Source organism: Scleropages formosus, chromosome 3, assembly GCF_900964775.1.
Source record: "Scleropages formosus chromosome 3, fSclFor1.1, whole genome shotgun sequence".
Lineage (NCBI taxonomy): Eukaryota > Metazoa > Chordata > Actinopteri > Osteoglossiformes > Osteoglossidae > Scleropages > Scleropages formosus.
In genome coordinates this window covers 4,151,104-4,176,141 of record NC_041808.1, presented here as the reverse complement: position 1 = coordinate 4,176,141, position 25,038 = coordinate 4,151,104, and the positions used below count along the sequence as shown (strand labels likewise).

Below are 25,038 nucleotides of genomic sequence, written 5' to 3'. Positions count from 1 at the left end.
AGCGAAAGGTCAGGATGGAGGAGACGGAGATGTTTGTTTACCTTCAACAAACGAGGAGAGGAAATGAATCCTGTAAACAGAAAGAAATGAGCAGAGAGATTGAAGATTCTGCTTAATCCCTTAGGGAGAGATGAATTCTGGAGGGGGAAAAAAAATTGTTTGGGTTTCCTCCTTATTTAGTAAGAGATTTAACATGCCACTGGGGAGAGGTTTAGAAACTTGCTGTAATAGCGATTGATTTTGCAATTATGCCCGTTTCCGTGACGGCGGCAAGATAGTCGTCAGCATCATAGCAATCTTTGGTCCGAACAGATGAGCTCTTGGCCTCCAAAACATATTTCATTAAGAACTTAATCGCCTCGATCAGGAAGTACACACCCAATCCAGTCTGTACTGTCCGGGCAACCAAAAAAAGAACCCGTCTTGCTGATTTCTGGGTTACCGGCACCATGAATACACAAGGGCGCAGGGCAAACCTGCTTCTGAGGGCCAAAAGTAGCAGTTAACCCTTCAGAAATTATACTAACATTTAATACATCATAGAACCCTTTCAAAATTTGTCTTCTGTCACAAATTAACGGCTGGAGAAAAAGAGGACACAGAAAGAGAATGCCATGAAACGAAAGGTAAGAGGTGTTAAACTTGGTTAGACCTCATCTCAATCACGGCTCTAAAGGAAGATACACTGAACCTACCTCACGGTCTTCTGGAGTCCCCTAGACCTCCTCCTCATCCGCTCTGCTCTCCGGGTTGCAGCAGCAGGCAGCGTTTTGGAGTTGTGAGGATGCTTGCTCTTCTGACAGTTGGTGTATCAGGGGACTGAGGAGAAGCTCCAAGTCCAGGACTAGGTCTCATACTGCTGATGAACACCTGGCTCCCTTGGGGCCACTGCCCCAAAACTTCACCAGGAATACAGAACTTCCATGTGCAATGCCTCTAAAGCTAGAAAAAAGAGTTTTCAGTTGAAATCGACTTTGGTCCTGGGCTGCATCTACGCGTTTGTAGGAACTCAGATGTTAAGACTACAGTACTTATTTCCCCAGTTGAAATTTTGTGTTCTCGCGCAGTCTCAAGGATTCAAGAGTCCTGGAGTATACGCATGGGGTTACCAAGGCAAAGAAAAGGTAGATAAAAAAAAAATTGGTTGAGTTTGCACCTTCTCAAATTATGATGTCTCCAGAAGCCAGCAGTGACTGCTGATGGACCAGTCCTTATGTCCCCATCGTCATGTTGTCTTTCGCTGCCAATCTCAGGAATCAGTTTGTTCGACTCAACGTATTAGGAAACTGCAATTAGGATGTTTTTTGAGAAAAACCCTGACTGACAATGAGGAGAAAGTGCTAGCTGTGCTTTTCCAGCATGCTAGTAGTAGTAGTAATTTCTAGGGGATTCGCTGACACGTATACAGCATGATACATACGGTATATACCATGTGCTGTGTACATAGTTATCGGCAAAGGGTTAGTCCAAGATCTCCCTCCTGCTTCGGTGCTTCTCATTCTCACACACTTGTGGTGACCTTTGTCAGCATAATCTGGAGTGACATTTTGGGCACATTGGCTGTGCAATTTAGGCAAAAAGTAGGAAACCGCACATCAAATGCCAGCTCTGTCACTGTATATGTGGGTGGAAGTATTCCGAGGAAGTGATTTTTATCTGTTCGTCCAACAGCATGTCCAGTAGCTGCTCTGTGCAATGCGATTAAACACAGATGAAAACACCGAGGACCTGATGACTCCCGGGAATGTGAGTGATGCAATATGAATTTTTTAGCCAAGTGTACTCTAAAGGTGTGCGGATACATTTATGTCTGAAGAACTTGCCCAAATGAATCCCGGTGATGGGAAAAGTCTTAGGTTTATGCCAGGGACTCCGTGAGGTCCAACAATCTCACTACAGGATTTGTGGGCGTTTTAAAATGTAGAAAACATCACAATGGACTTAGCTTCCTGGCAGCAAAGCTGGGTGGATACTGGCCCAAAGGCCCTCAAGGTAGGTGACACCAGGTCAAAGGTTCTGAAGCTGGGATAACAGCAGGCCAAAGACCCCCAAGCTGGGATGACACAAACCCAACGCTAGGTCAACGCAGACACAAGAGCAGACAGACCATTAATGGTCCTTCTGGCACGTTCTGGAGAACGGGGCCAAGTGACAAAACCTCCTCCCCCCACACAGAACAAGTGTCCCAGTTTCAGCAGTGGCTGGTCCAAAAAAGAGGTGTATGATAAGTAGGATAAGTCATTGTGATGCCATTCTGCAGAGGCTTCCATTCCTCAATAAATGTACTTGAGGGCCTTTCTGAACTTGTTCATGTAGGAATTCCCAGCGATGACTTATGGTCACGGCTGTTAAGCCTGGAAGCGTTTCATCCGGAGGCTTATGTTCATTTGTGTAGTGCATTGTCCCCTTTTACTTCTTTAAAATTAGATTTGCTTAGTTCAACTGATATTCTGAGACAGAGCACATATTGTCACGTAGTGCGACGCAGTCCGTTTCCAAAAAGTCCAAGTATCCCATTTTTTTGCGTTGCGGGTACATATTTAACGGTAATTGCTCCCACAGGCACGATGAAGGCGGACGGTGATTGATCAACCACTGAAATGTTTAAGACACTACTTGTCTCTGCTAATATAGCCATTAAATTATCTGTGCGCACGCATCACAAATTAAACCCTGCGGCACTTGGAGAGCATCCAGTTCCCAGACTCGTGAGCAGGACACGCCGCTGAAGGAGGTTTATCTCATCCGAGTTCACGAGGGCATCTCTGGGAACTGAGGGATACGATCTGCCACGGCATGCTTTTTAACATATTTAATTACTCTACGCCATATAGATTCACACTTTAACGCAACTTTTTTTGAGTGCGATCTACTCAGATTGGCATTTGCTGGAGGTCTTCAGTTTGCCTCCTGGGACTAAAACCTGCACATTTTCTGGTCTGTAACCTTGAAATCCCAGGTTGGCCACAGGAGTTTGAGCCCAGGCACAGGTGTGTCAAATGAAGCTTGAAACCGAACAAACGTCCTCGAGAAATACTCCAGGATCCTTGATTAAAGGTGAAAAACAAATGATTTTATTCTCTCAATTGGCTCTTATGAATGGATGAAGCATCTTCAGTGACCCGAAAGAAGAAAAGTCCGGGTGAAACGGCAGTCTTTCTGCCGGATTAACAGAACATTTGAAGAGAGTCCACATCTCAGCTTTGCCTCCAAGTTCATGGGAAGAATTTGAGAAATGCGTTTCTGCTTCGATGTTATTGAAAAAATTTATTAACGGAGTCATAGCAAATCGGAATTTTTGGAAACAACCCATTTCTGTACGTCTGTTCATTCATATAGGAGCGGATGTCGCTGTTGTACATGAGAGGTTGGAAATGTTGGAGGGATGAGTGTCCTGGTTGGGTAGTAACCAGGTGTGTAGTAATGTATGAACTTAATGTTTGCTTTGTGCGCATAACGCCACAGTTGGCGAATAACCCTAACCCAATAACTAATAAAGTTCAGAGAGATAAAATTGACGAGCAAGAAAAAAAAACGTATCGAGTACTAGAGAATTGAAAACAAGCAGAGGAGACTCAAATACAGTAACAGTCTTCGGCAACTTCAAAATACTGTCTTTAAAGCATGTTATTAGTGTATATAAATATAAATCCCTCATCTCTCTCCTGAGCTTCTGTTTAAAGTTGGGGGTTAATTTGCTGCACCTGGTGCTTGTTTCTGCTTAAAGATCCTTCAAGTGTAGCAGTGTTACTGGAACTTATTTGTGCATGATTTGATTGATTGATTGCGTAAAGGTTTGAAGACGGAATGCAGCACAGCAACATCAGAAAGTTACATTTTTTCGTTTAGTGTTATTTCCTGATTTAAAAACCTGATTTTGATTTTAAAAGCCAGTTTTTTTTTTTTGCCAGTGCACCGGGGGAAGTTTGCAGACATGCTGCTTAGGCCACCTTTTAAGCAACTGTCACACTTCATTATATGGTGATGATTTCATGGGAAGTTGAGAGCGCTCCGCCCTTCAAATTAAACATGAAATATTGGATTCTTTGCACAAATTAACCAATGGTAGACCAGAAGAAGTCTGGCCGTCTTGAGTCACTCGTAATCCTTTGTATTTACATCCAGAACCTTGTGTAAAAAACACTCTTTGCCCCAAACTTCAAAGCAGATACATAAAGTCCTTCAGTCTATAAATTGTTCAGATTTGTGCTCCTGCGAATGGGCTGACCCAACACAACTGAAGGCATGAAGTAAGCTGAAAAGCCCAACACGGTTTTGTGGAGCTTCTTTGTGTCTAGATGTCATCCGCTGTCTCCTGAGATGAATAGTTGATTCTTGTTGGGTCCCGATCCTACAAAGAACCCCTTGAAGCCACTTAAAGAACCAGCTGCTTTTGTTCCCTCCAAAATTCTGCGTATTTCTTCCAGCACCTTCTTCCTTCCTAACATCATCTTCATTTCACAACTCTGTGGAAGTTGAACTTTGAGGACGGTTTCACTCCCCACCCCTCACTCCCCCTACTTAACATTAAAAAGAATTGTCTACGAAGTGCAGGCTTTTGAAATACGTTCACTGTTTAATTGCCAAATGGAGCTCATCCAGTATCCATTGGCAACAGAGTGATTCCTCCAACAGACCCACCAAAATAGCCGATATTTATGTTTGTGCCGTAAGATGATGGTGCTACGGCAGTTGTCCTTGACGTCTGCTGATGCATTTGAATAAGTATGTTGTTCAGTAGATGATGTGTCAGAAATATTCTAGAACGCTAAGCGTAAAAGCATAAACGGACTAGAGTATTGTTCAGAATCGGCACGGCGCTGCACTGCCTTTTGTATATGCTTGTACTTATTATTATTATTTGTAAGAAAGTCACATCGAGTATTACGATCCATACTTCATTGTAAAGCGATGCTCATAGTTTTTATTGGCTTGCACAGTCATGACACGGAGGCGGTCATACGCTTCTGATGGTCTCAGCAGGGGATCTGGCACTTGCCTGGGACAGGATTCATATTTACTTACATTTGCTACAGAAATCATGTTGGGCTTTAAATGACACAATTGGCAACTTGGGTTTCATGCGGTGCAGTTATACTCGGACATCACCTTTACTAAATTAGGGTGTAACGTTTGTTTTTCTCGTTGCACGCCTATACTGCTCTTGTTAATCTCAGCAATTAGGAAGTCAATGCACCCTAAAAAAGCATCCGAAATAAATTAAACGTTAAATGAGCCTTACAGTTCGTCAAAAAACATGATGGCTTGGGGGGGATTTTGACTAAAGCCGCTCATTTATGTCCACCTGAGTCTATGTTTAATCAGAAATGGGTAAACATTATGTAAATGCTTTCCACATGCAGGGAGGACCCTCTCAAGTGAAGTTTGCGTGCGAGTTGCTCATCATCCGTGTCGCTCGCTGGGTATAAACGCTAATCCTCTCAGTGGATTTTTTTTCCCCCCTTCGTATCATCATGTGGGTTTGTCAAATCTGTTGTGTGGCTGTCAAACATGTTAGGAGGTTTCATACCTGGGTTGAGTGACACAAGACATTTTGGTTGGAACGAAGTCCGTTTGCACTTTTCACGTAGACGCGGTCGAACTTCGGAGTCTCCATTGGTTTCGCTGGCACTAGAAGGCCGTGCCATCCCAGGTGAGTGTGCGACGATTCGGAAATGGACCCACTGACTGCAAAGTGCATTTAAAGGATGCAAACGGTCCCTTGGTCTGACCTCCAGGGTGATGAGGAAACTGAAAACGGTGTGAGAGCCTCTCTTGACGATTTACAGGTACAGCTGATACCTGTACTCCAGGCACACCTGGGAACATAGAACCTGAAACCATCTTTGCTGTTGGTACCAGTTGTTCTGGACTTACGATGGGCTTCTGTTCTTTATATAAAGTGACTTATTGATGTATAAACCTTTAGCAAGCATGAATTCTACATTGTATGTTGACACTTATATTTTCTCACTAATTTCATACATAGTTCATGTTAATGGTAATATAGAATGATAATAGTGAATAGCACAGTATTATATTTTTATGATGCACTGTTATTTTCATTTCCTAAACATGCTTTCTTTTGCTTTTTCTTTTCAGAACCACCAGAATGCTCACATTTTTGTTTGCTAGCCATGTTAAATAATGGGAGTCACAAATGAAATGTTCTGTAAATAAAACCCAACCGTCCATAGACACAGTGACTGAGTCAATAAGAGATATGGTGCATGATGACAGAGTGGCCAGCTAGTGTCATTGTAGAGCAGGTAGAGCAGTGGTTTGTAGAAATTACTGCCAAATGTTAGGACTTGAGGTTGATGGGATGGTCGTCGTAAGCTACCTGCATCCTACGTGTTTACAGCTGCCTCCATTTCTGTTTATTACAGACTTTGCCCGTTTTTGAGCTCCTTGTCATTTTGCTACTCTACCTGTCAGTCTACAGGCTGTCGTTGAAATGAAATAAACACCTATCCGTGTCACGATTCTGACGCCGTACACCCACGTAGCCTGTGGCGGTTTCTCCAGACACCCAAGTTTGACAAAGACGGGCGTGCTCAGGGAATGGCTCGCTTCGGATGTTCTTCTGCGTTCATCCCGAGGAGGTCTATGGCGAAGGGCGGTCAGTGTGTCGAAACGCTCGTCATTGCTGGAGAGAGGAGGGCTTTCTGGGGTACTGCCTACCCCGTGACTTGCCACACTGCAAGATGCCAAGTCTTGATGATTGCTACAGTATTTCCGCAACGGGTTACCTTGTCCTTCTTATAATTTAGGAAGAAACCTGAATCCACTGGGAGGAAGTGGTGGGCCGAATATTTTCGGTGAAGCGGCCATGCCAAAAAGAACATAAACTCATTTGTTGGAGGTCGGTGTACAACACCCCTGCCGTGAATGATCTATAGTTATGTCTGTGTATATAGCCAAAGCCTCGGGGAGAATCCATCTTTTCAGAAAGCGTTTTTAGTAGGATATTGTAAATATGATCGACACTGAGGGGAGGATGGGTTGGATTAGCCCAGCAGTTTGATTGTATAAGCTCATTTTTTAGGCACTGGTTACAATACCGAACATCACATCAGCCACCAACGTATTTAAAGAAAAATCTGATTGAACCCTCATACACTACACAACTCGGCAATCAACCCACCCCACCCCTACATGCTCCCAACCCAGAACAAAATCTGGATTTTACTGCCATAAATCTGCTAGGGAACAGTTTGGGGAGCTTCTTGGAAGCATTAGCTGACTATTAGCGACACTGAGAGTTTGGGGACCGGTAAACACTGTTGCTCTCCCAGGAGAGGAAATGTATCACCCCACGGAGGACACATGGTGCATAGAAGTTGTCTGGTCGGTGAGATGAAAAGGTGTCGTACCACATGCTGGGGGTGGGGTGGGGGGGGGGTCATTGCTCCGTAGCGGCTCACTTGTCAGAGCAGCGTCACGAGAAGCACATTAGGCTCACTGTGATTTTACTCTGCAAACACGAAATGGCTTACCTGAACTTAACCCGTACATTTACTCTCCTGTCCAATTGGTAAATCATTACATAAAGTCCAGAGATTCGGCAGAACGTTCATAGTGACGATTGGAGAGCACAGTTTATAGCGCGTGCATTATGTGTTGTGCAAAATGGACCACGAACAAGACTGCACTCGCTTGGGCCGGCCCTGCAGCCACATTCGGGGGGTGGAGGGATGGGGGGGCGGCCTGTGCATCGTCTCGTGCCGCGTGCTTTTCCCTGCGCTCGGTCCATTTCCATGGTGACTGGCGGTGGCACCATGCGGCGGCAACCGTGCCCAGTTTCTCGGATGCCTGTTCTGCACTTTCATAATGGAAAATTACTGAGGCCCCCTCCTTCCCTTTCTGTTCGCGCTCATAAATTCCTCACCGTCGCCCCCTGTGGAACAAGAGGGGAGGTGTTCCGCCTTCGTGCCACCAGGAGGGAATCTGACACTGTGGAGAAGCTGCAGCGAGGAAGACCACCCCCTGGGGCGGCACTGATGGCAACTTCTACATTTACATTACATTTGCATTTCTACGTTTGGCGGTACAGCTCAGTGTAAACAAGACTGCTTTTCACAACAGACGACGAGTTATAGGTGCAGACGCGTGATTGCTGAAGCAGTTTGTCCGATACCGCTGTTTTTACTTACGCGAGTGGCCACGTGTTGATAGGAAATACAAAGGTGATCGTGACAGATGGTGCGATGTCAGTTTTTGGAGCAGTTAGGAGATCACTGGAGAAGTAGGTTTTATAGAGATGCGTTTTGGGAGCCTTCTTGAATTTCAAAAGGAATTTGGTAGTTCTCCACGACGGGGAAATCATTACAGTGCATTGGGTCCAGGACTGGGAAGCTATGAACTTCCAGTTCTGGACATCTTGTGAATGAGAGCACCAACCAGTCAGAGGTGGAGGAGCTCAGAGCTCTTGCTGGATGTAGGGTGTAAGCAGGTTCTGTAGGTATTGGGGTGGAGATCCTTAAACCGTCTTGTTGGTCATAAGTTTTGATGTTGATACAGGAAGCTACAGGAAGCCAGTGGAGTGAGACAAGGAGGGGAGATGCATGGAAGCACTTTTGCAGGTCAAACAGTGGCATTCTGGGTCAGTTGGAGCTGTTCGGTGGTGGAAGCAGGAACATCAGACAGGATGATAATTCTGCTTCTGTGCCAGAACTGTTGGAGGATCCTGTGTGGAACAACTCTGCCAAAGATATGGAGCTCCAGCACTGGTCGTTTCGCTGACGTCACTTAGTGTCGTGAGATGAATCCGTTCGCAAAAGGACTTATTTCCATGGAAGCGAAAGACAATTATGTGGAACCAGAAGCTACTGGTGTCAGACTTTCCGGCAGCCGCTCTTCATTCTTCTCTTTTTATTTCCATTTTCTGCGTTAACCCAACATTGGATGTTGCTTTTTCGTTCACATGGACGAAACCTTCTCTCCATTCAGCTAATGAGGGAGTCTGAAACAACTTTCCGGGCTAAACTTTGAGCAGATATACCGAGGAATGAAACTGCATGCAAGATGCTGCAGTGTATTTGTAAAGTATACCTGTCTGGATGCCATAGTCTGCCTGGAATGCTGAAGGTACAAGGTTGGGTTCAGTGAGCCTAAGTAGAGATCCTCATAATTGCAAAGGGCCATTTCGTCTGTCTGAGTCATGCAAATGTGACCGAAGCCTTGTGAAAATGCATGAGATAGTTTTGAGTTTAACTGAAGAAGGAATTCCCTGCGCAGCACTGTGTACCATTGCAAAAGGGCACCAATGCAACATTTATACTGCTATTAAAAAGAACAAAGTGTGTGTAGCTACCAGAATTTCGCCTGCTGTTGGTTATGCACATGGCATCACTGTACCAGACATACACAGCCACTGTCATGCTATAAGATGAATTTAAAATAATAATAATGGAAAAAAAAAAAACATTGCCTCAAGAGTCTCGTTTTGAGGGGGCGTGGTGGTGCAGCGGGTTTGGCCGGGTCCTGCTCTCTGGTGGGTCTGGGGTTCGAGTCCTGTTTGGGGTGCCTTGCGATGGACTGGCGTCCCATCCTGGGTGTGTCCCCTCCCCCTCCAGCCTTGCGCCCTGTGTTGCCGGGTTAGGCTTCGGCTTACTGCGACTCCCCTTGGGACAAGTGGTTTCAGTGTGTGTGTGTGTGTGTGTGTGTGTGTGTGTGTGTGTGTGTGAGAGATTCTCGTTTTGGCAAACCGCAAAGTCTTTTGAATGGTCTCGTGGTTATTTTTAAGAGCTAAAAATCTTACATTTACATGTATTCATTTAGCAGCCGCTTTTCTCCAAAGCGACGTGCATCTCAGGAAATACAATGTGTTCATTACATGAACAGAAAAAGAGACACTTGGATGCAGACGTGTGATTCTTAAGTACAGTTAGTTTGGTTCCTATGGTGGAAAGAAACTATGTTCATCACACAAGTAGCTGCATGAAACTTTATCCGAATATCGACGATTCCTGATCACCTTCGTACTAATAACTTTTTTTGAGACATGTAAACATTTACACTATATACAGGAGTACATTTATTCACTTAGCAGATGCTTTTCTCCAAAGTGACTTCCAATGAACTCTATGTAGTGTTATCAGCCCACACACCTTATTCACCGTGGTGATTTACACTGCTAGATACACTACTTACACTGGGTCACTCATCCATACATCAGTGGAACACACTCTCACTGACACACTATGGGGGAACCTGAACAGCATGTCTTTGGACTGTGGGAGGAAACCAGAGCGCCTGGAGGAAAACACACACATACAGAGAGAACATGCAAACTCCACACAGACTAAGTGAGGGTTGAACCCATGTCCTCTTGCACCAAACAGGTTCTGTGAGACAGCAGCGCTACTCGCTGCACCACCCAGCAGGAATAGTTGCATAAAGGTTTATCCGATCTTATATCATGATCTTAAAGTTAGAGTGCATGCACATTTACACCTTACATGAACTCAAGACATCAGGGGTAAAGTGAGTTGTTGGGCGAAGTGAATCTTTTTAGTAAACAATCATACCCCAGCACCACTGCATCCTCCCAACTCAACGAAAGAGATGAGCTAAACCTGTTTGCGATTTACAGCTTATACCCCGTTTAGGAACAAGTTCAATGGGAAAGGCCGAAATCTGAGAATCGTGGATAAATGAAAATGTTTGTGTATTTTTGACCTCGGTGCGAAGGACAAAGGCTGAAGCAGAGTCAAATGAAAGACTGGGGTCGAAATTTCAGAATGTTCTAGAAAAAAATTCCACGTGAGTATATTGTATACCTCTTAAATCATAGCATTCACACAAATCCGGTCCTGAAAACGAGAAAAACTGCCGCGTGAGCCCTGACCTCGTCCACAATGAGGCTCAGGTTTACTGTCTCCTGCACTGAGAGCGGCACCCCCTGTCCGCATGGAGGGATAACCGAAGAATGGCGGGAAGTCGGGAAAAGGTCGCATTTCTGCCGTGGGAAGGTTTTCCTCCAGCGTCGCTGGAAGGAACGTTTATGCTTGGCCGCCCACGATGTCCTGACACTCGGTGGCCAGGGACCTTAGCCCAGCGTTTGTATATATTAGTGCTGTCCTCGCTTTCAGAGGGGGGCTGCGCCAACGTCGGCACGGCTCCCGTTTACACGTGCGCGTTGCCCGCCTCGGTCTGGCGCGATAACGTATCCTGTTTGCACAACAGACCGCCTCAGAGCCACCTCTTTACGCTATGCTTGTCTGACTGACAGGTTAATGTGTATTGTTGCCGAAAGGATGGTTTTCATGGTGATTCACCCTCGTTTTTGTGCTCCGCGATATGATCCGGTAGGGTTTCCCCGACGGTGGAGGGTAATTGATTGCCAGTTGTTTTGTCTTCAGCTTATCTTGCGCTGCTTTCCAGTATTTCCACGCCAGAACAATCAGCTGTCACTTGATAAATCGAAATGTTCCCCGTAGAATAATGCCTTATTGTGTAATGGCCAGACAACTGCAGATCTGGATACAAAAGAAGAGGATTGCTATTGTACCCTTGAGCGAGTTGGTTGAAAAGTATCATTCATAAATATGTCGTCATCATTAGTATACTGCAGTCTTCCCCTACCTTACAGAGGTACAGATGCTCCTGGACTTACGGTGGTTCGACTTATGATTTTTCAACTTTATGATGGTGAGCTGGCGATAGACATTCAGTGGAAACTGTACTTCAGATCTTGAGTTTTTCCCGGGCGAGCAATATGCGGTGTGATACTCTCTTGCGATGCTGGGCAGCGGCAGAGATCTGCATCTCCCAGTCTGCCACGCGGTCGCTATCTACGTTGTGTTTTGTGCATCCATAATGTCAAAGAAACACCCATGTGTGTCTCTTGCTACTGGTGGGCAGAAGAAGAGGAAGGCAATTACTGTTGAGGAGAAACTCAAGATAATTGCCCAGCATGAAGGTGGCAAACCCGTAACGGCCATCACACGTATACCAGGCTACCACATTCGGTAGGTTAGGTGTATTAAATGTATTTTCGACTTAAGATTTTTTGACTTACTTATTATGGGTTTTGCAGAACGTAACCCCATCATAAGTCGGGGACCACCTGTAATAGGTACCTGAAAAACTCTTTAACTGAATTCTCACAAAGAGAAGATGTAATTATCATTACTTTCAATGGTAAAAAATTGTGTTCCTGAGTCCTAAACTGGCAAATATTTCCAGCAAAATATCACCAAATGCCAATAAAATGGAAACAATGGCTTTGGTAATTAAGTTATTGTGGTGCAAAATCATGCTCTATCCCTTCATTAATTACTCTGTAATACTGTACGTCTGTCTACCTGCCCTTGTTCAGCTTTTTTGTATCGATTATGTATCTTACACTTAACCAACACTCAAATACCAAACATAAATACACAAGTTACTCAGTGTTGACATATTAATTCAACATTACAGAGAAAAAACAAAACAGTACAATCAAAACAAATCAATAAAAACACACACACACACACACACACACACACACACACACACATTTTCAGAACCGCTTGTCCCATATGGGGTCACGGGGAACCGGAGCCTACCCGGCAACACAGGGCGTAAGGCCGGAGGGGGAAGGGGACACACCCAGGACGGGACGCCAGTCCGCCGCAAGGCACCCCAAGCGGGACTTGAACCCCAGACCCACCGGAGAGCAGGACCGCGGTCCAACCCACTGCGCCACCGCACCCCCCTCAATAAAAACAATGCAAATTAATTCACACTCATTGAACAATTTGACATGGTTTGGACAGTTCAAATGGGGACCATGAAAGATAAGCATCTGCTAAATTAATAAATATAAATACAGACATGGTGTCACTTAACGATGGGGAAACGTTCTGAGAAATGGGTCATTAGGTGATTTCATCATTGTGCGAACAGACCATAGTTATACAAACCTAGATGGTATAGCCTCGATCATAGTGTACTTATACAAACCTAGATGGTATAGCCTCGATCACAGAGTGTACAAATACAAATCTAGATGGTATAGCCTCGATGCAGTCAAGAGACGTGGTAAACACGAGATTTATTACATTGCTGCCGGCATAAGACAGCATACTGTTTTAGAGTAAAGTGTTTTATAAGTAGAACGAGTACACTGTAAAATAACGATAAAAAGTATAGTATAGTACATGGATAAACCAGTAAGACAGGTGTTTATTTTCATTATCAAGTATTATGTACCGTACATAATCGTATGTGCTATACTTTTATACAACTGGCAGCGCAGTAAGTTTGTTTACAGCAGCACCACCATGAACACGTGAGTAACGCGTTGCGCTCCGACCTTACGACGGCTACAGCATCGGTAGTTGATAAGAATTTTTCAGCACCATTGTCTTATGGGACCACCATCGTATATGTCGTCAGTCATTAAACAAAATGTTGTTAAGTGGTGCATGACTGTATGTTCTCTATCTGTAAATGCAAAGATGTGCTTCTAAAGGCCAGGCAGGGGTAATGAACGAAACTGGTTGTACAGTCAAATTCCCATAACTCGAGTGGTGGTATCTCGGGATATGGGTACAACAAATATAATTTCAATAATTAAGAATTGATAATTTTCTTATTTTAGGTAACCAGCAACAACAGTCAAAGTGCTGGCTGCACAATATTTTTGTTCACTCTTCACATTCCCACCAGTCTGTGGCTACTGAGCACCAGTCTGGGAGTTGCCGAATCCAGGGAATCGCACACTGCTCACAATTTGGTTACGCATTGGCCTTGACTTATTGCATGACACACATGATGTGACCACGTCCTCATGGGCTCCAGAGTGGTGTTTCAGCCCATCAGAGGCTTGGCCTCCTACAGCTGTTTGGAGGTCGGAGAGTTTGCGCTCTTATGATAATTTCATGGCAAATGTGATTTCAAGGTCCAAGGGTTTCTGCAACACCCAAGGTTTCCCCGCGTCATGTTTTTTTTAATCAAGTTGTTCTTGTAAGAGCCCAGAATGATTTGTTGAGGTACAATGAGATTGGGAACGGCAGTGGCTGATTGCATTTATCTGCATGCAGCGGAGTGACTATTGCTTTGCTGGGCAATAGTGATGCTATAAAATCCCCCTTGAGCCTTTCGCCGCATCAGCAGAGCAGGAGAAGCTGAAGTTATGCAAGTTCACTGGACGAAATGGCGTTTCAACAAGTTGGCAGAGTGACTTAAACGGCTCAATGAATCAGATGAATTTACAGGAATACCGGAACCTCACTGTTACAGTGCCATAGTGATTAAGTCATCGGTTGTGGTTTGGCATGTTTAAAAAAACTGGTTTGCCGTCTCAGACAAGGGATGGAGAGGCACCGAGCGAGAGACATTTCATCCTCACATAATCAGACTAGTTGGAGGGAATGCATATCTGGTCGTGTGACTCACCAGTCATTTTAATGCAACATAAAATTATTTGTGTACATAAAATTATCGAAAAATATTTCTAGGTTGCGTATTGAGATTTCTGTGCTTGAAAATGACGGCAATTAAAAAAATAGGGTTTTATTTGGCCGGTTAATGTTTTGTACAGTTTTATTTTTAAGTTCTGGAAATGTATTTAAGTAATAATATTGGAATAAACCGGACTTGTCGGGTCATTCCAGTATCCAGTCCGGTGTGGATGAAATGTATATACAGCGGGGAGGGGCACACACAGATATGAAGAGGGGAACACGGAGTATCCGCTATAGTAACCTAAAGTGTGGTTACAAACAGAAAAAGGGCCCTTCTCATGTACCGCTGAGTAAATGGGTTCAACGAAAAACACAGTATAAAAGCACAATTGCGAGTGACACGAATCACTGTATAGGAAGGGTAAATTAGCGGGGCCAAAGTGATCGAGGGACAGGTAGGTGTACCGAGAGGCGGGTGGTTGAAGGTCATAGCGTTGTTGAAGTGTCCAACAGTCCACCTGCCCCCATCACATTGTGACCTGAACCCCCAGAGGGAGAAAAAGCGTCTGAATGGTTACTATAGGTCCGGTACAGGTTCAGTCTGGTTTGGCCGTTACTAGGGTCCCCTGCTGGAATGTCCCCCTCCTTTGTGTCCACTGCTGAAGCAGGAGAGTGAGACATCCAGGGAGATCAGTGACTCTTCATTAACTTGCTGTGTTTCCACTCTTTCCTCTTTTCTCTTTCAGAGCCACAGAAGAAGGCAAACAAAGACCCCTGTCTTGGGGGCGGGGGGGCCGGGAGACAGTCCCACCGTGAAAAGGAGGGACGGTCATCCACCACCCTTCGGGGAGACATTTTCACAGGAGACGGAGCCTTTACTCATATAGACACCACACACAGGCAAAACACACACCGTCATACTTACTGTTAATTCCAGGCCGCTGTTGGGTTATACCAGGGAGTGCCAAAAGTAATGGAGGGTGAGGGGCATTGTTGAAGAGGCCAGGAGTCGAGCCCCCCCCTCGCCCACATCTTGAGGGGGGAGGGAGGGAGTGAAGGAGTGAGGGAGGGAGGGGGGTGAGAAAGCCAGAAAGCAGCGGATCCCTTTCCACACGCCTTTGTGCGTTCCTCCACCTGTTTCCTGCAAGCTTGTTCCCCGTTTGCCCTCCGTCATCCACGCTCCCGAAATAGCTTCCCTCTCGCGCCACCGTGTGCTTCGTTTCCGCAGCCTCTTTGTGGGGGCGACTGGGAAAGCAGAGTAATTCGTCGCGCCCGCCCGCCCGCCCTTCAGTGGCAGCTCAACAGATGGAATCCACGGAGGAATCGTGCAACTGCGAGAGGCGCCCCTTGGACTTCGGTCCGGCTGTCGGACGACTTTCCCGCCCTTTTTAAGACTCCGCATTGCACCCGCTTTTGCCGGGATGAACCACTTGTGTTTTTCCTGCGGGTCGACTGCTTTGTGGTGAACAGCAAGCCACGACAAGAACCTCCGGTGCGACCTCGGACCAGGACGGGACTAGGATTAGGACCGGGATCATGTCGTGGAAGAGGAATTACTTTGCGTCAGGCAGCAGCGGGCTGCAGTCGATGTACACGCCCCGCACCATGACGTCCATCGCGCCCAGCAAAGGGCTCAGCAACGAGCCGGGTCAGAACAGCTGCTTCCTCAACAGTGCCCTGCAGGTGGGACACACACTGTACCTGACCACATACCCACACACATATCCACTCATTAACACGCTCCACGCAGCGGTTAGCTCCGTTTTTTACAAAATCAAAGGACCGCCCACTCCGGCTATAGTACCGCTGATCAAGGTACACCTATCTCATCGAGGCACTCCATCATCTCATTAGCCCACCTCACGGGGTGCCATACAATGGAAAAAAATCTCTATAAAATATATATCCTTTTCGTATAACGGGCTTGTAAATTGAATACAACGGCATTTTTGCTCGTTATGTTGTCACTCTACTTCCATAACTGTGTTTTGTGAAATCCTGACAACAGCACACCTTTTAGTCTTCCATACCTTATTCCTACATATTGGACGATGGGTGGTTGATGATCGTTTGTGGTCTTCGCTGCTTGGTACCTTTAGCTTTTGGTTCTTGATGAGTAAGGGTTGATGACTTCACGGTTTATTATGACTGTGCAGATTATGATCATGATGAGGACGGCTTCAGTTTGATAATGAATATGGATTTCGGATGATGCCATGTTTTGACAGGGAGGCAAGAAAGTTGATGTCCAAACATAGTAAAAAGTGTTATGTTGATACGTAATTGGTTTGTGATGAGTTCTATACTGTCTAGGTTGCAGAGCCTGTCTTGGACTCAAGTATTTGTTTCCATTATGCTGTGTATTATCATGCAGTATAATACTGCATATAACCTTTTTTTCAGACCATTATCCTTGTATTTTGTGACTACATTCCTCATTGTTGGGCAGCTGATGTGCCGTGGAGCAGATTACATTTTATCAAAGACAGTTTTAATGAACAGCTCTGCTCCTCAAACAAGCCGAGCCCACAGTCGTGCAGCCTAATTATCAGATGAGCTGTAGCTGCCACCCTCCCTCCTCCCCATTTATTACGCTTCATTTTTGCTTTTCCCCATTAATTCTTTGCACTTCACCAACCACTGCGATCAAATTGTGATTTAGTGATAATTTTCCGGTGTTAAAAACTCATTTTTCATTCCCTGGGCTATTCATCGGGGGCTTATGTAATCACGGTTGTTTTAAATATCTGGTTGAAAAGGAAAGAAAAATTCATTAATAAGAGGAGTTGATCTTGGTTTATAATTGTTTCATTGGTATAATCTCATCCAATTTGCACTGGAAGCTCAGGCATACGTGCACTTTTTCTCGGTGATGAAGATGCTCCTCAGGATGAGACTTATACTGAGCATCTTATATGTATTAACCTGCATCTACTCCTCTGGACCGCAAGGTGATCTTACATAGGTCTGGTTGGGTTTTGGGTGCAAATTTAGTGGATGCTGTGTAAGAACAGAAAATGGATTTATATATTTATGCACAGTGTGTTTCTAATAAATTGGACACATAGCCAATGAGCAGAGGGCCAGGAGTCTGTTCTACCTTTGTATGTTTATAGAACTTTATATTATTGCTGCAACTAGTACTACTACTAAATAATAATAATAATAACATACATGTAAACATACATTTGTTCATCAGTTAATTTTGTTTTTATTATTATAATCTATGGTAAAGGACACGTGTCCACTAACTCCATCTCAGTGTTTAAAGGGCAATAAATTGCCATTGCCATGTAAATTATGTACGTGCACATGGGCCTGTTTGTCTATGAAGGTAAGTGTGAGATGGTTTCTGACCATCTCACAAAAGACAAATGAAAACAGAAATGTACCTGTAGAGTAGCTGGCTGGCTGGATTCATAATCGACTCCTTTAACTTGACTGCTGGGATCTGCAGTTTTGGCTCCCGATGTCCTGCACGGCCGGACTGACGTCTACCGGAGCTTTTAATTACTCCCTCTTGCTCGGGATTTTGATTGAATTGGATTTCACAGTTCCAATCACATTAAACCAAATGCTTCGGCTGAGAGCTCACTTTACATCAAAGTAAAATTTTGCAAACTAATGTGTACAGATGCTAATTAAATATGTCCCTTTATCTGCTGATCTGTGAAACTAAAACGGAGCACAATAAATGTGTTCTCCCTCCCAGTGTAAAACAGAGTCCCGTACACTGAAAAACTGCTTCAATCGCTTATGGAAATATTTACAGTTTTCTCATACACTGGGCTTATTGTTTAGTACAGTGACATTTTTGTCTCGGTAACACGGTAATTTATGTCACCAGCAGATATTTTATTCGCTGTGTACTATGTATTTCATTGTGCAAAGCACATGGACCATGTGCTTCTTCCATAACAAAACCAACTATGTACAGTATAAACTTTCTACTTCCTACTTCCTGTCACATGGACAGTCTTAGCCAATCACAGCACTGCCTGTGGTAAACCTAATTCACAATTAAAATAGCTTCAGTACAAACTACTTAGAGTTTTATAACAAGTGACTATTAATGCATTTATTTAAATTATTCAAACAGCCTTTGTAACATGAATAATATTACACTATCGTAAACAAAGCGTTTCTCTTGGGGTCATTAAGTGAAATTTATGGTAAAAAAATTAGTCACTCTGCTGCACAATTCATGGTACCAGTTTTAATAATTTGGCCAACACAGATATAAATAATGTTGTTACCATTGTCTCAAAGAAAACCATTTATTTTTGTTAATTTTTAATTTTTGTTAACATATTTTCATCTGGAAACTGATTATATTTTTTTCCATGATGAATACTGGTAATTTGTTCCCTTCACATTGGGACTTAAATCATCCCGTTAGATTAACAGTATTAACCCTGCTATCTGCTATACGAGGGATGGGCATTTTTATTTAGTGCCAAAGGAGAATGAGTGGTGCTGTCCTCCCTGTAGTCACATTAGGTATGGAAGCGGCATTGATTTGCCTAAATTCAGCTTGTGATAAGTGAGTTCTCCCCATTTTACATTTATTTATGTGGCACATGCTTTTCTCCAAAGTGACATACATCTCATAGAGAATACAATGTGCATTACATTAGTAGAAAATTTTATCATATATCGCCTGCAATCATTATTACATACTTCATGTTTGTTTCCTTGCTTTGCATTTCTGAGGAGCACCGTCCAACCCATAATTGGTGGAGAAAACACCAGTGATGTGAATGTGTGTAATCACATATATAAATCTGTGTGTGAGAACATATATTTGCTTTCTACTGTGGTTACTCCGCTATACTTCTGAGGGCTAACTGGTGTCGCTGGTGTGTCAGGAGCGTGCGGTTCTGAGATTGGACTGGAGTGTGTCGACGCACGTGAAGAGCCGGGGGTTGGAGAAAACAGCATTTCCGCATTGCGAAGTAATTGCTCCGGAATAGCAGGAAGGCGCGAGAGAGGCAGAATTAATGCCTGCTGTAAAATGCTCACATGTGGAGGTGGCTTGCAGAGAAAATGTGGAATTTCCATTAAACGTTATGGATGTTTTTTTTGTGTTTTTGAAACCATGGATCAACAGTAGAAAGTAGGCAGGGGACAGTGGGGTGTTTTTAAAAACAATGCGATAAACACAAATACGCTCACACACACTCATGATAGATAAAAGCGCCGTGATGTCTTCCCCGATCTCATATAAAATATAGGCCATTTTCAGAAATATGACTTATGTTTTAAATTCATGAAGGAAAGTAATACTGTGAGTATTCGTAGGTTACCTTTTTGCACGACTATTGACTTGGACGCCGTAGAAGAAGAAGTGAAGGTGGGGTAGAGGAAGGATGTCCTGAACATCTGGCATGAAAGAAGCTGGAGCCTTCAGTGGTGGTTGGGATCTTCCTGATTTAATTAACTACTAAGGAGCCATCAGGACATGTTGCTCCTCGGTGCTCTTCTGCGGTCACCGAGGAGTTGAATCAGGAAACACTGAAACGCCATCGCAGACAAAAAGTGAGAAAGTCGGAGCCATTGCAGGCTTTTTATTCACATTTCAATTACTATTTATTGAACTGCGTAGCTGACACTCTTATCGAAATTGGTTTACGGTATTGTAATGACCAGCTTTTCTGAAGAGCATCACGTTCGACCAGGAAAAGACATTCATTGTGAATAGTTGTAATAATGGGAACTGTGGGGAAAAATGTGAAATAGCTGCTCAACTGTTGAGTGTAAGGAAGGCTTAAAAGGGCCGGAAAGGCTGGCTTGAGGTGTAGGTCCTTGAGGAAAATGAATCCTCGGATCGAGAGCGTTATTTGCGTCGGTGCGCACCGATACCCCTAGCTGTGTGCCGGTATTCCAGTAAACGTTCATAATCAATGGCATCTCTGCGTTCCTTCTTTGCCCCATCTGAACTCAGAGCGACGTGCGCTACAGCATATTACTGGATCCATTCAGCATCAGTGCCTTGCTCATGAGTACTATTGAAGCTACAGGGAGCGAGGATTGAAGCAGCAACCTTTAGGTAACAATTTAGAGTCTTTGACTATCGTGCTTCCCGCTATTTGTAATGGCAAAACCGAACAGACTTTGCTGGTGCAGCTGTAACAATCACGATTTTGCGGGTAAGGGCAGCTGGTAGCACAGTCGTAAGAGTTGCTAAATTTGGATCTGAAGATCGCAGCTTTGAATGGCACCTGTAGTGCCGTTGAGCAAGGTACTCACCGTGAAACTACTTCAGTAAAAATGACCCAGCTGTATAAATGGGTAAGTCATTGTAAGTAGCTTAACACTGCAAGTTACTTTGAAAAAGCATCAGCTTAATGAATAAATGTAAAACGGAAGTTATAGCGTTCCCCACAATCTAGGAATTCAGTTTCAGTGTACTTAGCGTGGCTAGTACTTCCTTTGCCTAGTAAATTTTGGTCTTTCGAGACAGTATCTATGGGCCGGGTTTGCGGCACGTGCTCCCCCGGTCTGTTGAAATGACCGAGCTTTTACCGGGTCGTGTTAAGACCCCTGAAATTTACTGCGACTTTCGCAAATTCAACATAGACGTATTTCCTTGTGATATTCTGATAAATAATATTCTTTTGTTTCCTGCTTGTTCTCTTTGCGTTCTGCTGTTAGGAGTCGCACTGCTTGGGGGTTTGCGCGCATTGGCATCGGTAAGCGGTTCTCAGTCCGGTGGTAAACAAGCTAATCCTGCTGGAAGTCGAGGGGTTTGCTGGGGTGCCAAAGTAGGCCCCATTTGCCTCAACAAGGAAGTGTTCAAATACCCCCCTCTTCTGCCACACACCACTCTCCAGGGCACAGCCGGCGCCCACACTCGTCACATGCGCAGCTTTAAGCCCAAAATCCGCTAACAGAGGGACCATTGTGGCCAGTGCTCAGAGTACGGGTTGTTCCCATCCTGGCTTTCTAGAAAGGGCTGCGATTAAAAAAAACTCTAGCTCTCCTGTTTGGACGAAAGCGACAGAGTCAAACGGTCTGTCAAGTGTCAAGGCAAGAACTATGTCGTCTCAGGATTCATGGCGAATGGGTGATGTGGGATGCAGAGGGAACTGGTTTCTGTGGGCAGCAGGTTGGATCATATGCCTGCAACTCCCAGCTGCTATCCTGCTGTGTTGGAGTTGGCTGTGAGATTCTAAAACCTTTCTGCAGCGGCCATAAATTTGGGTTTTCTCTGGATTGCCTTGGGATCTGCCTGTCATATTAAATTAGCCATCATCGGCTGAAGTCATTGGCATGACTGCATGTGAACGCATGTGTACAATTGCATGTATGAATGTCTCTAAGGTACTTTGAGGTGTCTTGCTCTTCACGTATCCCTGCCCCCTAACACCCACATGCACAAGTGCGAGAAGCGTCTAGGCTTCGTTGCAAGGTTCTCCTGACATCCGAAGGCTCCCTTGCCAAAGGCCGAGCCTCATTCTACCGCTGGCCTGCAGATTTTACCTTGTTAGTTGTCCAGCAGGGGGGCAATTCGTTGCAAACTTAAAAGGAAAAAGGAGAGAGATTAAATCAGAGAAGGAAAAGGGAGAAATCCGAAGTGTTCCCACGTATCTCTTCTACTCGTTTCTCTGAGTTGGCGTTCTATAGCTGCCCGGATCAAATTTAAGACCCTGGTTATGGCCTACAAATGCAATGGGTGGTGCCACGCACGAAAGGTAAAGCACGGAGGTTCTCAGTTCTGGTTCCGTTGTGGTGGAACGACCTTCCCTTCTCACTCAGAACTGCTGAATCTCTGTCCACATTTAAAAAGGGTCTTAAAACTCACCTCTTCCAGACTCATTTCGCCCATCATCTCTTAAGTTCATGTAAGGTGTAAATGTTCATGCTCTATAACTTTGAGATCATGCTCGGATAAACCTTTACAAACTACTCCTGTAACGCAATACAAATGTTTATAGGTATTATTAAAAAATCACTAGGAAGGAGATCATAAATCATTGATATTTGGATAAAGTTTTATGCAGCTACTCCTGTGATGAACATTGGTTCATATGGTGGAAAGAAGCAAACTGACTACTTAAGAATCGCACACCTGCAACTATGTCTCTCTTTCTTCTAATGTAATGAACACATCGTATTTTCTATGAGATGTACGTTGGTTTGGATAAAAGTGTCTGCTAAATGAATAAATGTAAATGTAAATCTGCAGACGCCAGCAGCGGCACACAATCTCTCAGTTGCCACCTCCTCCCTCCTAAACCGTCACCTCGCTGGAGGCTCCAGCTTCTCGCCCGTAGTCCTTGATTTGGCCTTTATTACAGTTGTTTCGCTAATGAGGGCAGTTGGGGTCACAGGATGCCGGATTTCGGTCCGTTCGCCATTACTGCTGATTCGGCCAGCTGGTCGACGCATCCAGAGCTACAGCGCCTTGCTTGTGTGTGACCTGTGTCTGGTGGTGATCGAGCGAATAGTAGCAGCGTCTTGCTTGGGAGAAGAAGACAAAGTGTGCTGATTGTAATTTGTTCCCGAAAAATCAGCCTGTAACGGTAATTCTCATAATCCCGACTCTTAGTTACCATTAATTTAAACGGGGAAAACGAATTAAACTTGTTTGTTGTAGAGCTCATTACTGTGATGACTATGATAAAAAGTCAGGAAACTTCTGAGATATGCTTGCAAGTGGCACATGGTTTGGCTTGGGAGAAGCCACGTCATGTATTGGGGGCTGCTTAGGTTGTAGGGCGCTCAACGTCACCAAGGCAGGTATTTTTAACCGAAGTTTATCTTCTCTTTAGATATTGCTCATAAATGGGAGTTGACAGCTCGTTCAAGCAAGTTCAGCAGTCTGGTTATGTTGTGCAAGATGCCTAAAAGATCTGCACCTCAGTACCTGCATGGTGTGCTCCTCCATCTCTGGGTGCTTGGTGGTCCCACACTCAAGGGGTCCAAAATAATAAGCCTGAAGGTTGTCAGTTTTGGCTCTGATGTAGAGGAATGAGCTCCAACTGTCTCTCAGAACTTCTGAATCCCTCTCAACATTTAGGAAGGGTTTCAAAACATGGACCCATTTCTCTCCTGATGGCTCTAAACTTACATCACACCACCCGTCACAATTACCTATGTATTTCGTTTTAATTCTGTATGCAGCCACCAGTAAAAATGGTGGTATTCAACAAACTAACTGGACTTTGAGCATTTCGTGGCTGTCTCTATATGTCTTTGTTGGTAAAATACATTTTTGTTTACTCTGAGGACTCTTTAGTTTCGGAGAAAAGTGCTAAATGAATAAATGTAAATGAATTTGCTTGCAAGTGTGAATTTTCATAATACGAGTGTTCATTATGCGAGGGAATGTACTGGAGGGCATATTCTGGTCTGTCTTTATGCTAAACTCGCTCAGAATTCCTTCCCTCATACAACATCCAACAGGAAGCTCACTTTTCAGAGTACTGACCCCTCCAGCCTCTCAGGCTTTGCTTTTGCTTCTTTCAGTTTTGCTTCCAATCACTTGAAGCCGACTTCCACTTCCCAAGGCTGAAGGGCTTAGCTGCTTAGTGACCCTGCCAGAGGTTTAAAGAGAGGCTTGGGCAGATGGACAACGTTGGACGTCTAACAGAGGCACCGAGAGCAGGAGGAAGTGCATCTTCTCAGAGCCCTGCAGATGTGGGGTTAAATAAAAACGATTAAGTAGCACTTAGCACTGGGCGAGATCCAGATTCCAAGATTGCAGCCTTTCAGCATTGAGCTTAGTCAGGAAATGTTGTTGTTGGCCCGGGGTGAGGGGGGCAATGCAGTCTCCTGATTGATCTGGCAAAACAATCAGTGTGTTCAGGGCAACGGGGGGAAACGGCTTGAGGAACGAAAGGGCGAACAGGTGCCCCAGTAATCAACGTTGCGCTTGAACCCGTCGTGAGGCCAAGTCCAGGGACCATTTCATCAACCACATTTTCGAGCGGATCGTTTACATAAGACCACCTTTAGTGTGACGCCAAGAGGTTTAGCGGGTCTTATCGTTTTTACACATTGTTCGCTGAGCTACACATCAGTGTCTAAACACGATGGCGTTTCGTAACATGTCAGCCATTTCACCGACAGCCTCATTATTAGTTGCTAATTATCGCACTGAACGCTTTTCATATTCTGACTTTCTGTGGATCTGTTCTTTATTTTACTTTATGTTCAGCTTTGGGTTCCTTCACTGAGGTTTGTCTGTTCAAACTGTTCGGGTGAGAGATGTTCCTCCATCTTTGTCTGTATTAATTATAGCTCTTTGTTTCATGCCTGGGGTGTGTTGGGTCCCCAAAGAAGCTTCAGTAATGAGTAGCATCACATTATACTCCAGAACCATGTTTCCCTCAGGGGTGCATTGCATGTTTTGCAGAAGTGAGAGATGTCCTGGTAACTCAAGGTATCTGGGGGGTGAAGACAACCCGTGCACACCTGTTTGCATCCATACCTGTCTGCCGTCCTCCCGTCCATCACCGTCTACGCTGAGGTCACGCTCCCATCCAATCTAGTCCAATCTAAGCTATTAATCTGAACGTGTGTCTCCAGCAGCGAGGATATTGAAGTCCTCAGTGAAACACCCAGACCTGTCCTCTCTGCTTAGAGGATTAAAGGAAGTTGGCATCTGGCTGCCAATCAATGGGAAAGCCAAAGGCGA

At 44.6% G+C, this 25,038-nt stretch overlaps 1 protein-coding gene across 10 annotated transcripts in view; it reads left to right on the top strand.

The window, feature by feature from the left end:
- LOC108934885 (inactive ubiquitin carboxyl-terminal hydrolase 54-like) overlaps positions 1 to 25,038 on the top strand; it is a 58,970-nt gene that overhangs the window by 5,011 nt on the left and 28,921 nt on the right. For 8 of the 10 annotated variants that reach the window (XM_018753061.2, XM_018753060.2, XM_018753059.2 and 5 more), the window contains exon 2: positions 15,143 to 16,079. The exons of the other annotated variants lie outside the window; for them this stretch is intronic. In XM_018753061.2, coding sequence (XP_018608577.2) covers positions 15,933 to 16,079 — 147 coding nt within the window. In that variant the 5' untranslated portion in view covers positions 15,143 to 15,932. The remainder of the gene's footprint in view (positions 1 to 15,142; positions 16,080 to 25,038) is intronic. 10 annotated transcript variants of the gene reach the window in all.